Here is a 14,340-nt window from a genome sequence, read left to right on the forward strand (position 1 = left end):
AATCCAAACCAAACCCATGGGTTCAGATTAATTTCTCAGAGATTTGGGGATGAGACAATTCAAGTCAGAGTGCATGCTCAGTTGAATTTTGCAAGTTTCACTCCATTTCATACTTGCAACAACTGTGCAAACAGACACTGGAAAAACGTTGGCTTTCATTTTGACTTTGGCATGTTGTTGTCTGGCTCTTGCACACTAGTTATTTGTTCACATTTACCACAAATAATGACTAGAAACCTAACCTGCAACTAGACTGTTGAAGTAACTTCTGGAACGGTTTGTTTCCTTCTCTTTCTTTTTTTTTTGTTTTTTTTTTTTCTTTTTTTGTTTCTTCTCTTCTCTTTGGAGGTTGGACTCGATGATCTTGAGGTCTCTTCCAACCTAGAAAAATCTGTGTGAATCTGTGAATCTTTCCTCCACCCCCTTAAGACTTTTTGTCTTGTGGGATTTGTTCGCAATCTGCTAGATGAAGCTCTAAGGCAAGTTTGCCAGATCTAGGGCTGCATCATCGTTCAGCACATCTGGAAGTGGTTTATGGGCTCTCATTCCTTCAGTGCCGCGTCTGGACTCTCTGCTATTCCTCAGCAGCAGAGAGAAAAGAAAACCAGCACAACTCCAAAGTAAACTTTGAAGAGTTTGAAAAAGGAATTGAATCTTAAAACTGTTTCTGTGCCCTGTAAGGCCCTTGGACAGGGGACTTTAAAGGAGGACGATGGGCAAGGAAGCTTTGGCAAGAGTGCTTACATCTGTGGGCTATCTAGGATCCAAGTAAAAAGCTCTTCAGGAGAAAGGAGTCCCGAATACTGTGCTGCTTTGAAGAGGTAAAAAGACTAATTAAGCAGGAAATATCTGAGCAGTAATGTCATGTTTCTGAGCTTTCCCTTCTGCAGCCCCTTGTTTTATTACAGGATTTAGCAACCGACTTAGGGACTGCCAGGTTCTAGGAACTAATGTCTAAATTCAGGAAAAAAATGAGTAAATATTTATAGGAGAATAAATATTCCTTTCTTTAAAAATCAATGGCTAGTTAATCTGAGTTGCAGAGAGTTAGGAACTTTGTAGTTTTGGAATTCAAAATTTTCTTATATGAAACTTTCTGTGTTTAGATTTTAAAGTTTAAAACATGGTTCAATGTATGTTGATTTAATCATCTCTGAAGAGATCATGAGGCTGTGACTATCCAACTTTCATTTTGCAGTGATCATCAGTGTTATTTGTGACTATTGTTACAAATTTAGTTAAAAGGCTGTAGTCAGCTCTATTGAAGTCAGTGAAAATTGCTACTGGCTTAAGCGAGGTTAAAAAGTTATTCCATGAGTGTAGGGTTTTTTGCTGTCTCTCTCCTTATCTAAATGAATAAGCTTTTAAATGTCTAAGACTACAATACTTGTGTAATGTGCAAGAGAAGGGATTTCTAAGCAGCTTTTTTTTTTTCAACTGATAAGGTTGTTTTCATATCTATGTAAATTAATGCCACATGAAGAGAGTGGGCTGCTGGAATGCAGTCAAGTACTGCAGATGTGAAAGGAATCTCAGAAATATTCCTCTCTCTACGATTTAGTCATCTGTTGGGATCTAAATATATGCAAATATAAGTGGTTCGTAAACAAAGCCACATCTTAGCTTTATTTATGTTTTTATTATCATTTTACTTGTTAGTCAAAGTAGAGGCTAATTCAGGATGCTCCCTCATCAGCAGCATTAACCAATGAGAGGTGGTCATTTTTGTGACTCAAGTTTCAAGAATTTTTGCCGTTTCGTGTTCCTTCTCAAGGAATGAGAATGAACTTTATTTTAATACGTGGATAGAAACTGCAGTGTATCCTTGTCTATACTGTAGCATATCTGTATGTATGTAAACAGGAAAAATGGGTTGTGATCTTGAAGATAGCTACAATAGTATAAGGGTTAGATCACACAGTTGAGTTTTCCTTCCCTCCTGCCCCAACCTCTGATGGTGGTTTTTATTGTTTTTTTTTTTTTTTTTTCATAAACAATACTACTGCTTCCAGAACTTAAGTGAATGTTGTTCTTTTTCCACAATTTTAGGGATTCTTTCCTCTCAGGTACAAAGTCATGGCCATTCTCAGGCCTTGCTTAGAAGTACAGTTTCAGGGAAGGCTAGTTCTTTATCTTAAGCATCACAAATAACGTGCTTAAATACAACCCATTTTGCACAAGCTTCCCTTTTGCTGTTGCTGGAAGGATGCTGCTGTTAGAAAATCTTTTCACAATTACTCTAAGATTTTCTCATAGTCTGAAAGTCGCTGCTCTAATGTATGATACCTATATGTTTGGGAACTGTATGCCAACAAAAACTTAGTATTTGTGATTGTTCTTATGTTTTAGGTGAGATCAGATATAAAGGTAGATGTATTTACAAATTGCATCAATTGGTGTTTTTATAATTTTTGTACATTATTTTAAAATGTGTTAAAAATCATAGTTTTTACTGGTGTAGGTGATTGGACTGAATGTATTAAAACAATTCATTTCAGTCTATTAGTAGGTTGAATATTAAAATATCTAATAGCTCTGGCTCAAAATATTAGTTATTTGTTACAAGAAAGTTATTTACAAAGATAGAGTGCTTTTACTGGTTGATAATGCTAAACCTTGTCCCTGAAATATTTAACTAGTGTTCACTGCTTGTATTCATGATTTTTTCCCTCTCTCTCTCTTTTTATTTTATTTTTTTAAATTTTACTACAGACCACAGTTCATATCCAACAGAACATATGGCTCTTTTAAAGAAAAGTAAGAAAGATTAAAAACATTTAAAATATGTATTTTTAAAAGAGGGCAGAGATGTGATTTCTCATAAAACTGTTGTAACAGTTGCATGCAAATTTATAACTAGTTTTGCTAAATTATATTTAACTTTTATTATCAAAATAAGTCTTTTTCTGTAGACTAAATCAGATAAGTACAGCAATAAATCCTATTAATTTAATATTACTCACTACTTCGCTGCATGAGACTGAGTGCAGGTAACTGCCAGTTTCATGTGGGTTGTGCCAGGAGCACCCAACCTGACTTTTTGAACAGAACTCTGCACGTTAATGCTGTTCATACTCAAAATTGAAATGTGGCCCTGAGAAGTTTGGGATTCTCATCACCTGTTGTGATCAATGACTGAAAATGGACCGCTGTGAGTCTTCAGTTATACACCCAAAATTTCACTGAATTCAGTGGGCCCTTTCCTCAGCTGATTTAAACAAATGCAGGTTTGGTGATGCATGCGTACCAATTTCAACTTATTCTCATGCCTAGTTCTGGTTAAGTGGCCCTTTTGAATCAAACAGTTCAAAACTTTGTTCCCTTTGCTCTTTTGCATGCCTTGAATATCTACCATCACCTTTATGATGGTACAAAGTAATGAAGTCAACCCAAAGAACTCCATCATCAAGGTAGCTGTCAGTGATGGTAGCGTATTCCTTCCTTGTCCTATCATTGAACTGTCTTGGTTAACAATTCTCAGGTGGTTAATGTTGAATGGCTTAGGCTTGTCCAAGATAGTCTGGTAGGAACTGAAAAATCGTAATACACAGTAAGGTCTTTGCTTTTGCATGTTGTTTTTTGACGTACTAATTACAGTGTCAAAATGTTTATGTATTCTCAAATATTTTGGAACATACCTGGTTTGAATGGCATGCTGAGTTTATTTTTCTAGCACTGTTAGAGTTTTGCTCAAATATACCTAGAAGATCTGCATGTTGAAATCAAATAAAATTTTACTTGTGTCTGGAGGAAGCATAAGAGAAAGAAAAAGCTGGGTAAAATAGTTAGTTCTTGAAGTCCTATGATGTAGCCAATGAAAGGAAGTTCCAGGTTTCTAGTAATGTTTAGAAACATTTATTTAATAGTATGGATAACCCATATGTATTGGAAACCTAATGATTTAGTGAGCAAACAATCCATGAAAATCAGGTAGTTGGAAATAATTGTAAAAGGACAGAGATATCATTACATTTTTAGCATAATGTTTTTAGTTTGATCAAATAGCGAAAGAAAAAAACAGCAAATACAGGTTTTGATATGTACTAATTGCAAATTTGATTTTAAAAAGGTACAATTAGTACTCTAGCTTTTAGAGTGATTGTTAACAAATTCTCCCTTTTTTTCAGTTAACCAGATCTTACTGTTACTTCTTGTCTTAACTGTATGTGCAATTCTGTACAACAAAGTTCACAAAGTGCCATCTGCATTAAAGAATGAAGCAGGTAAATGACTTCCATTTCATTTATGTTCCTGTTTGATATTTCTTACCTCTTCACTTAACATTTTTTTCTTATTACTAAACCTGTTTGCCCTGCAGTAGATGAGCCACTTCAAATAAAATAGTAGGAGATTGATAGTACAAGTAAGAATTGTCATCCCGATTCACACTTTTATCCAGATGTCACTGATGCAGATGGAAGCTGCTGTATATTCTTATTTGTGCTGAACACTATTGGAGATGCCAAGTGATAATAAACTTCAGTCAGAACTTGCCCCTTGGGAATATGCTTGGCCTAGCTGTTGATTTCAGATAGATCATCAAACCTTGATATAATTTTCAGCAGAAGTTCTTGCTGTAATATTTATAGTGACAAAAGCCCGCTAGGGTTGGTGTGGTTGGACTAGTATGTAGTGTTTATACTAATAGCTTATTCACTGTTCCTCAGATAAACAAATTCTGTCTTAGTATAAACCATTTCTATTCAGTATGTTTTTGTAGGGCTGTTATGAGTTTAATGATTATGTTTCAACCAGTATAAATTTATTCATATAATTTCTGTAAGTTAATCAGTGCTAGGGGTACAAATTTTCCTTAGCAGTGATGTGAGCTGTTTCAGTACTGTTCAGATTTTTTTTTCCTTTTTATCATTAGCAACTTCCTGGTGGTACAAAATTTTGCACTATTCCTTTCTAGCCTGCTTCCCAAAGAAGTGAAGCTCATGCAATTACACCAGCTCTTCCACTTACTTCCTTCCTTTGAAAATTTTGGAGCCAATTGTCCAATTTGTACTAAATATAACTGAGAAGTAGAAGTCTCAAAGGTATTCAAACTTCTTCAGGTTTCATGTGAATAAGCAGCAACATGGAGGACAGGTTGATTTGTGCTCCCGTGGAGCAGAAGATACAGAGAACCTTTTTCTATGTTCTGTTTGGAGGCATCTAAGAGCCCAGTCAACTTGCATGTAGTTCTGGGTTAGCAACAGCTCATGCTGTGCGCCTTGGCAAATGTGGATGTGTAAAGGATGTGGGAAGGAAGTGGAATGAATGTGATATGATTCCACTGTTTATAGAACTATGAGCTCACTCATATGACCCAGACGCGATACAAAAAGATTCTCAGTTTTCTATTATAATGCATAATTTTGTTTCTTGTAGTTGACTTGGAGAGTCCTGAGGAAATGGAAGAAGAAATCCCAGTCGTAATCTGTGCTGCTGCAGGCAGAATGGGTGCAGCTATAGCAGCAATCAGTAGCATCTACAGCAACACGGAGGCTAATGTTTTGTTCTACATAGTTGGGCTGAAGAACACCATCCCTCATATTCGGTATATAAGTGCTTTATTTTATTTCATGCTGTAATTAGGACCAGGTTGTTGTTCTCCTTAGCATGGGTATAGGCCTTGGAGGACTTTCCAGGACATGTTTCTTCATTTTGTAAGAAGAAAGTACTTCCTTTTAAGTAGTGTGTTGGCAGCTGTCCCCAGGATTCCCTACACATAGGAAAAAGGATCATTGTGCTCTGCTTAAGGCACTGGCTGTCATAAAGGGGTATGAAATAACCATAACATGCCTGTACCTGTGCCTTTTTGCCTTTTGTTGATCAGCTGCAGAAGAGCGTGTGTAGTAAGGTAAGTACATACATGCTTGCTTGTCACAAGCCCTCTTTGTGGCACTGCACTCAGCTCATATGAAGCTGTGTCTTTAGTTTCAGAGCAGAAAAGCCTGCTGTCTAAAGCTAATTTCAGGTAAGGGAGAGTGGTAAATGTAATAAATAGAGGCCCAAAGAAGCTAGTAATGAAAGCAAGTTTGGGTGTTAAAAATTGCAGACATTCTCTAAAAGAGGGGGAAGTGAGAGAGGGAAGGTGTGAACCAAAGATTCAAAGACTTTTTTTTTTTTTTAAGCAGTTCTTGCCTGTGACTACTTCTGTAGCTTGTGTACTTAGAATTTATGTCAAAGTGAAAAGATGTGATAAGTGGGGTTCCACAGAGAGTTTTTCCAATCCAGTTCATCAGTAACCTAGAAAATAGAATGGAGAATGTTCTCTATGACTCTACAGTTGGCGTGGAGTTGGAAGAGACAGAAGATATGTTGAGTAACAACGATGAGCTGAAAACAAACTCCAAATGAGTTGGAAAAATGAGCTGTAAAACATGATGAAATTCAGTAGAGGTGGAAATAGCGGATTGTGTTGACTCAAGGTGAAGCAGGAGTTTGTTAGCACTTGCTAGATAATATGGGGACTCCAGGTGCATAATAACACAAGTACAATTTATGGTAGGTCAGACAAAAGCTTTATTAACTATGATTATAGTGAGAGAATGGGAGTGGAGGGATAGGTGCTGTCTGTATGCTCTCTTACTGTGCATTTGGAGGCCCCATATTCTTTGACACTCATTTTGAAACCTACACAACTATAACTGATAACTGACCACACTATTGTGCAAAAAAAAGGGGAGGGGAAGGCATGCTTCATAGTGAGATATAGTTGTGGATATATATGACCTCTGGAGATGTGAGAAAACAACTTCTGATCTCCTAGGCATTTCTACCACATCAGAAAAAGTATGGCATTTAGTTTTATGTGCCTTACTTCAGGAAAGATTTAGAAGAGAGGTCAGAGTCGAACATCAAGCAATAATGACAGGAAATCTGACAAAATATTGAAAAACATTAGTCTGAAAAAAAATCCTCTACTAAACTGTGAATATATGACAGTCATCTTGAAGGACATAAAACTGTAAAAAGGAGAAAACTGACCTGTGCTTTAAAAGCATAGCAGATAGGATAAGATAAAAATGGTCTTTAACTATAGCATGAAAGTCCAGGAAGTAATATTTAATGATCACAACGGTGTAAAATGGGTTGTTTGTACAATGTGTGGAGTCTCTGGTTTTGGCACTTTTTTTTTTTTTTTTTTTAAAACAGGTTAAACAAATGACTGTGTGCAATAGCTGTAGACATAAGTGATTTTTGTCTTGGGGTAGGATAGATCAAGTGAGTTTCCAAAGCCTCTTATTCTCCTGTGAGTCTGAGTTAACACTGGAAGTACTCTCCACATGCTGAATATTTCTTTTTATCGCTTCTTTTTATCACAGAAAATGGATTGAAAATTCTAAACTGAAAGAAATAAAATTTAAGGTTGTGGAATTCAACCCCATGGTACTAAAGGGCAAAATCAGGCAAGATGCATCACGACCTGAACTACTGCAGCCTGTGAGTAAACAAACACCACACAACACATTTTCAAGAATTTAATGCACATTACAGGTTTTTAAATGTCCTAGGTCTCTGTTCCACTACACAGGAGGGGTGCAATCCCCAAAAAAACCACTTCAGGTCCCAATTCTAAGCTGTCACTCAAGAAGGAAAAGTGCATTGTAACAAGCTCCTTGCAACTTTTCTGTCTTGCTGGCACCTCACCTATTTGGTGGTATAAACTTTATGTTTTGAATGTGTTATATATTTAAGAATATATTTACAGTTTTTCGGAGGAAAGATACAGTAGTGCTTCTTGTGCCTCCATGATGCTGAGTTGGCTGCATTCTGCTATGTCTGAGGTTAAGTTAGAGGCTAAAGACTAGTCTAAATGTTACTGGCTGTCAGAAGAAGCAAATTGGGTGTTTTGTTGTACCATCAGCACTGGTAACGCTGCGTCTGGAATACTGTGTCCAGTTCTGAGCTTGTCAGTAAAAGAACTAATGGTTCTTTAAAAGAACTAATAGTTTACTAGTCAGTAAAGAGAGACTAATGCATTAAACTGCTTTAACACTTAGTATTTCTTTTTTTCTCCCCCCTGTTTAACAGCTGAACTTTGTTCGATTTTATCTTCCTTTGCTTATCCAGAAACATGAGAAAGTCATATATTTGGATGATGATATCATTGTTCAAGGTAAGCTGACATCCAAAAAGCAGTTTCCAGCAGAATTAGGATCAAAGTTACTGCAGCTTTTATGGTTGTCTGGAGATACGGAGTATAATGGAAAGTGAGGAAACTTCTAGGAGCATTGTACTTGGGAAAACTACAAAATTTGTGTTTATTTATTTAAAGGAAATTCTGAAGAAAACCTTCTCTTCGTATGTGTTTTAGATAGTTGATTTTAACCAAAATTTGATTTTAAATTTGATTTTAATCAAAATCAACTCTATGGGTTTCATTTTATTTGGATTCGGTCAGTTGCTGAAAGATAGGTATCACGATTTTCACTTGGATGCTGTAGTATGTAGTTAAGTGTGGCTTGTGTTTCCTGCTAGCATTCAATTTCCCACAAATGCTGCTCCACTATGAGCTGCTTTATAAAATACAATTAATCTTCTCTGTCTGTCTCATTTTCTTTTGCAATAGATTTATTACAGTTTCTTCAACATGCATGGCTTACAATGGTTCTCTCTGCTTTTTCTTTTAGTTATTCTGTCCTCAGTCATTAACAAATAATTAACTTTTTGTAAGGTTCTTAAGTCTTCATTTACACTCCATTTGCATGAACACTATAAGCTGACCCCACCTCTTCACCTGCATCCCTCCCTCATGTGCCTGCACACACAGAAAGGTGATTACTTTCAGCCTGAATTAGCTTCCTGGCATGACTTAAGGCAGTGGTCCAGCAGAAAAGAATGGGGTGGCTGGTGAAAGAGGAGAGGTAGGACTTTCTCTTTCATTAGGGGTGTCAGATTGTCAGCTGATAGTGTTTCTGGAGCCACAGGATAAGGGTGTAATTTTACATTACAGCTAATGGGAGGCTGCTGCCTGCGGAAGTGGCCTCTCCTGTCCGCAGGCAGCTCCTGTTACTTGTCTCGTATCACACCTACAGTTGTGCAGCTGCGAAATAAGCTGACATTTTCTGGTTGACCCGGCAGAAAACTGGCTATATAACAAACAAACAAAACCAACCAACCAAAAAAACAACAACAAAACTTGTTTTCCTCTTGCTTGCTCACCCTTGGGCCATGTAATCACAGGCCACGAAAGAGGGGAATAAAGATGGGCGTGTGGGGGTGGAGGCAGAGCGAGGGTGCATGTTTTGGCAGCTGTTCCTCATGTTTTAACTGTAATGTGAGACTGCTCTCTATCAGACGTCTCTGGAATGGGAGTTCTGACAGGGTAAGGAGTGATGGGGAGTTTCAGGGTTTAACTTTGGGACTGTTTATGTGTTGGCCAGTTATTTTCTATAGTAAGTAAGAATGAAACATTTTGGGTGTCATCACATTTTTTTTTCTGCTTTTTCTCTTGAAAAAACACAAGTTATTTAGAATCAGGACAAAATACCTATTAAGGCTTGTTATTCTTGAACAATTACTAGCTGCCACATTTTATTTATTTATTTATTTATTTATTTATTTATTTATTTCGGGTGGGATGTAAGTTCTATCCCAAGTTTTCTAGCTGGCTGGTGAGTTTGGAGAATTTTTCTTTCAGAAATAGTAGTTCCACTCTCTGCAGTATGAGCAATGTTTTCAGTTTCTAGTCTTTTATTGAGGTTTCCTGGTAATAGCAGCTTTACTTCTTCATGGCCTACCTGTGGAGACTGCTCACCTCAGGCTAATGGGCCGCGTGTGGCCTTCCAACCTAATTCATCTTGCCTATGACCCTTGCCAGTAGCTTGAAGGGGTTTGGATGCAGACTCCCCTAATTGCTGTAGCTGTACAGTGGTGGTGCTGTGCTTCCCACCTGCCCTGAAATCCTTCTGACACAGTAGATATGTGCTAGTCAGATGGTGAGTGAGACATCATGTGTTACGTTATCTCCCTCCCTCAGGAAGGAGCTGGGAGGTCTGGGAAGCCACAAACGTGACAGGCACCTTTCAGCTGGCCAGTGCTTATCAGTAAGCACTGTGAAGCCAGGTGTCTTACTACAAGGTACAAACACAGGAACAGAGGAAAAAAATGATCTGTGCAGGAAATTGAAGAGGTGTTTCTGAGGGACTGAAGTCATTTGCCTGTACCCTCTTTCTCCAAATAAGAGCTAATTGAATGCATAACTTTGTAATCAGCTTCTTAACAGTGTAAACAGCTGCTGCTTCAGCTGATCTTGGACGTTTGGACCAAATTAAGGATGTATTGAATTCCGATGGCAATAGCTAAAGATAGACACCCGTATATGGGACATAAACTTGAAAATTTCCCAAATAGCAAAGTTCAGCCTTCATTAACATCTCAGCTATCCCCTAAAATTGATATGTTTGTAACTAACATGTGAGAACAGAAGTTATCCTATCAGCTACGTAGCAGTGAATAGGCTTGCTCTTAAGCTTTTCAACTTTGTGTAACCAGGTGACATCCAGGAACTCTATGAAACTAAGTTAGCTCCTGGACATGCTGCGGCTTTTTCAGATGATTGTGATCTACCTTCTACACATGAAATGGTTAGAAGTGTAGGCATGCAGGTAAGGTGTCATTTTGGAACTCTAATCATGAATGTATTGACTCATAAACATAATATGATTTTATATATTTTCCCCAAAGTGAAAGTATTTTTTTTTTTTAATATTTTTGTACCAGTTTTACAGGTAATTAAGAACTACTTTCTGTAGTAACTTTGTAATGATATGGTGCTATGCAGAGTTGTTTCCTGTAGTAGGTTAAATCTCTGTCGCTCTTTGGATTTTACTAAATTATGTTTGGTATTTTATTAAGTTAATTTTGCTATCAGTAGATCATGAGCACTTCTGGAGTATTAAACGAAGCCAGAGTATATGATATTTGTATTAGTCGAATTGGGAATGAAACTCAGCAAAAGTGTTTGAAAGCAAATTTCTGAGTTGAGTTCCCCAAAACTGTCAGTCCCTCTAGCATTACAGCTGCACAAGTATAAAGATACCTCATTTAGAGTAAGCTACAGAAAGAAAAAATGTGGTGAGGAAGGAGCTTTATTCACTTCTAGTGGGACAATATCGTGGAAAAAGCAATTCAGTAGCTGGGCATACCTTGCCTTTCAGCCCGTCACATGGCAATTGAGACAGGTAATCATCACAGAAACTCAGCTTTGGAAGCGCATACTTAGTCTCCATGTGAGCAGCGTAGAGATGTGTTTACTCTCACTTTTATTGAGATTCACAGGGGATAAACATACTTTGAAACTTTCTTTTTTTAACTTCCCAGAACACATACATGGGATTCCTGGACTACAGAAAGCAAGCAATTAGAGATCTTGGCATCAGCCCCAGCACCTGCTCCTTTAATCCTGGCGTAATTGTTGCTAACATGACTGAATGGAAACATCAGCGGCTTACAAAGCAGTTGGAAAAGTGGATGCAAAGAAATGTAGAGTATGTATAGAGAAATCTAGCTTTGCACGTAACTGTAAACTGAGTATTAAAACTATAATTTTCTGTTTGCAAGCTCTTTAAAGTTTGCAACTTTATTTTGTTCTGTGAGATACTGAAGTAACTCATGTTCCAGAATTTCCATGTGGTTATATCTGATTGAAAGTGTACCAGAAAACGCTGCCTGGAGTATTAGTCTTGTGTTTATCGCAAACCACACTTAATCCTGAGGGACACTGAGACCATGTGGGTCTTGTTTTGATCCCACCTCACTTGGGACCAAGCCACTTAAAATCTTCCCTTCTTGAGGCCACTTTAGAGAAGAAGGAATGTTTTCTTGTTTGTGTGGGGTCTCTCCTACTGTAATGTCAGCCAAACAGTAATCGGACACCAGATTTCTTAAATACCAATAGAAAATGCTGCTTTCTCTATAGACAGACCAAACTTGACATGAAGATAACTTTTTGGCTTTGACCACAAATAAGTCATGAACACAATGAAACAAACACTGTTAATTTTTAACGTTTGTTGCAAACCTCCATTTGCAAACTTGACATTTACTTTCTTTCTCTGTAAAGAGTTAAGTTTAAATTTAGTAAAACTAAATTGAAACAGACTAGCTTGTGCTTTTGGACTACCTCCATTACTGGTTACTTTCAGAATTGAACAAAGCAGGAGACACAAATGATAAGCATGTGACTGAATGAAAAGCTAAATGCCTGTCTTTCTCACTCTGCTTAGGTAACGTTCTGAGAAGCTATTGCTCTGCTTTTTAAGAGCTTGAAAAAAATCCATGAATATTAACTGCAGGTCTTATCTACAAAGATGATTTTCGACCATAATAAAACATTCATATTCCTTTTAGCTGGGTTTTGAAGTGACAGTGAAATAAATTGCTTAGTTAGCAGCTGAAACTCACGGTTTTGGAGGTTATGATTTTTGTTGTTCTGTAGCCTCTAAGCACCTCTTGATAATTCCCAGCCTTGCTGGGCTAGACAGGTGACATGATGCTCCCATGTGCTGACTGGCCAGGCCTTAAGCACCCTGTGGCCAAACATCTGGCTGCTACCTCTTAAAGCCTCTCCTCACAGTAATGTTTGGCTTTTTCAAGCCCTGGAGTTTTAACAAACTTCTCAGGAAATTAATATCCTTTAGATGTTAGGTTATACAAACTAGACTGCCAAATCTGATCTGAAGTTAACTTACAAGTCTAATAGTTGTGCAGGGGGGCGAAGGGGAAGGAAGAGAGAGAGTGAAATACATGGAAGCACATACATTACATTAGCAAAATATGTTTAATTACTTTATGTTGAGAGTTTTTTTTCTCCTACTTTGATTTTGCCAGCCTCATAGACTACAGGCAGCATGTGGAAGTAATTGGCTTCATGTTGGGCTTGACTCCCCGTTTGCTTGGTAGCAACAATCTACTCAAGGAGAATTGGAGTTGCAAATGCAAGCAATTAACAGCATTAGAACAGAGTACACTGAAAATAAGTCTGTTCAAAATGCTTTTGAATTTTACCAGCATACTTACATTTTTAATTTCTGATCTCTGTGCCAAAGGCTCTTTTATTGAGGTTTTGAACACTTTGCTCTTTTGCAGGGAAAACCTCTACAGCAGCACCCTCGGGGGAGGTGTGGCGACCTCTCCGATGCTGATTGTATTTCATGGAAAGTATTCTGCTATTAATCCTATGTGGCACATACGGCATCTTGGTAAGTTTAGCTTTCCACCATTTGCAGTTTGAACTAAATAAAGTGAGAGTTGTTTTTAAGATTCCAGTGTAGGATGTTACATTACTTTACCTCAACACATTACTTTATACCTCAGATCCAAATACGTAATCCATGCTTCCTTCTTTTCCTCTAACACTCACTAGTCCTGCTTGCTTCAGGGTAGGGCAGAATGTGTGCGTATCCCACTGGTAGTCGTTAGTCAAATATCTTAACAGGTCAAGCAAACAAAATAGTTGTACCCCTGCAGAAAATACCTAGTAATCATTAAATTGGGTAAGAAAAGAAAAAAAAAAAGTACCAAGGAGAAAACTACATGATTGAAGACCAACTATCTATATTGTCCTAAGCCACGGAAAGAATATATGAAAGATGTGAATATAGTCACAGAGACTGAAAAAACCTGACATTTTTAGCAGCCACAGTAGAAGATCATGGGATGCCCGGCAGCCTTTGTGTAGTCAACGTTCTGAAGGCTGCAGTTACCATTCACCTGGGAATGGTGAATTATCCTGAGAAAAAGATAATAGCTTTATGTAATAAAATGAACAGTACAAGGGATGTTTTTGTAAGCCCCAGGTATACCAAGATGTTGTTGAGAGGAAACAGATTTTTCAGATGCAGAATTGAAGGTTTTAAATTAAAAACGCTGCTCTATCATACAACTAGGTGTCTATTGACAAGTATGTGGAACCATACTAATCAGACTTATTTTAATAAAACAAAAGTTTAACTGTGTAGTGTCTTCCATTATAAAAAAAACTTTTTTTTTTCCATGTACCCATGCAGGCTGGAGTCCTGATACCCGTTATTCAGAACATTTCCTTCAAGAAGCTAAATTACTTCATTGGAACGGGAGATATAAACCTTGGGACTATCCCAGCGTTCACACCGATCTCTGGGAAAATTGGTTTATTCCTGACCCTTCAGGGAAGTTCAAATTAACTCGTCCTGACAGTTGATACTGAAAACACTTAAATGCATTTATACTTTGTTTTGCAGCATGCAATAGTTTGAGAAGCAACATGTCAAAATGTATAATTAACTGATTTTAGAGAACTAAGTATTTCTTAAATATTGCCATAAAATGACCATCAGTTTTGAGGGCTTATGGGTGGAGAGGGAG

The 14,340-nt window shown here is 37.5% G+C and overlaps 1 protein-coding gene across 2 annotated transcripts; it reads left to right on the forward strand.

Annotated features, from left to right (window-relative positions):
* Positions 1–417: 417 nt before the first annotated feature.
* On the forward strand, positions 418–14,259 carry GLT8D2 (glycosyltransferase 8 domain containing 2). Of its 2 annotated transcripts, XM_083812171.1 has the most exons (10): positions 418–821; positions 2,713–2,757; positions 4,128–4,223; positions 5,377–5,545; positions 7,317–7,434; positions 8,026–8,110; positions 10,489–10,601; positions 11,317–11,483; positions 13,084–13,196; positions 14,004–14,259. In XM_083812171.1, the coding sequence occupies exons 2-10, from the start codon at positions 2,739–2,741 to the stop codon at positions 14,174–14,176; spliced, it is 1,053 nt and encodes a 350-aa protein (XP_083668297.1). In that variant the 5' UTR covers positions 418–821; positions 2,713–2,738; the 3' UTR covers positions 14,177–14,259. The 2 variants fall into 2 exon arrangements, with proteins under 2 accessions (XP_083668297.1, XP_083668298.1); XM_083812172.1 differs by lacking the exon at positions 2,713–2,757.
* The last annotated feature ends 81 nt before the right edge of the window (positions 14,260–14,340 follow it).

Source organism: Anser anser, assembly GCF_964211835.1.
Source record: "Anser anser genome assembly, chromosome: 1".
NCBI lineage: Eukaryota > Metazoa > Chordata > Aves > Anseriformes > Anatidae > Anser > Anser anser.

What these genes read in the sequence shown, in the direction of transcription:
- GLT8D2 (XM_083812171.1), top strand. An exon ending in TGCATTAAAGAATGAAGCAG is followed by an intron (nt 4,224 to 5,376) that starts GTAAATGACTTC and finishes TGTTTCTTGTAG; the next exon opens with TTGACTTGGAGAGTCCTGAG. An exon ending in GTGGCACATACGGCATCTTG is followed by an intron (nt 13,197 to 14,003) that starts GTAAGTTTAGCT and finishes GTACCCATGCAG; the next exon opens with GCTGGAGTCCTGATACCCGT.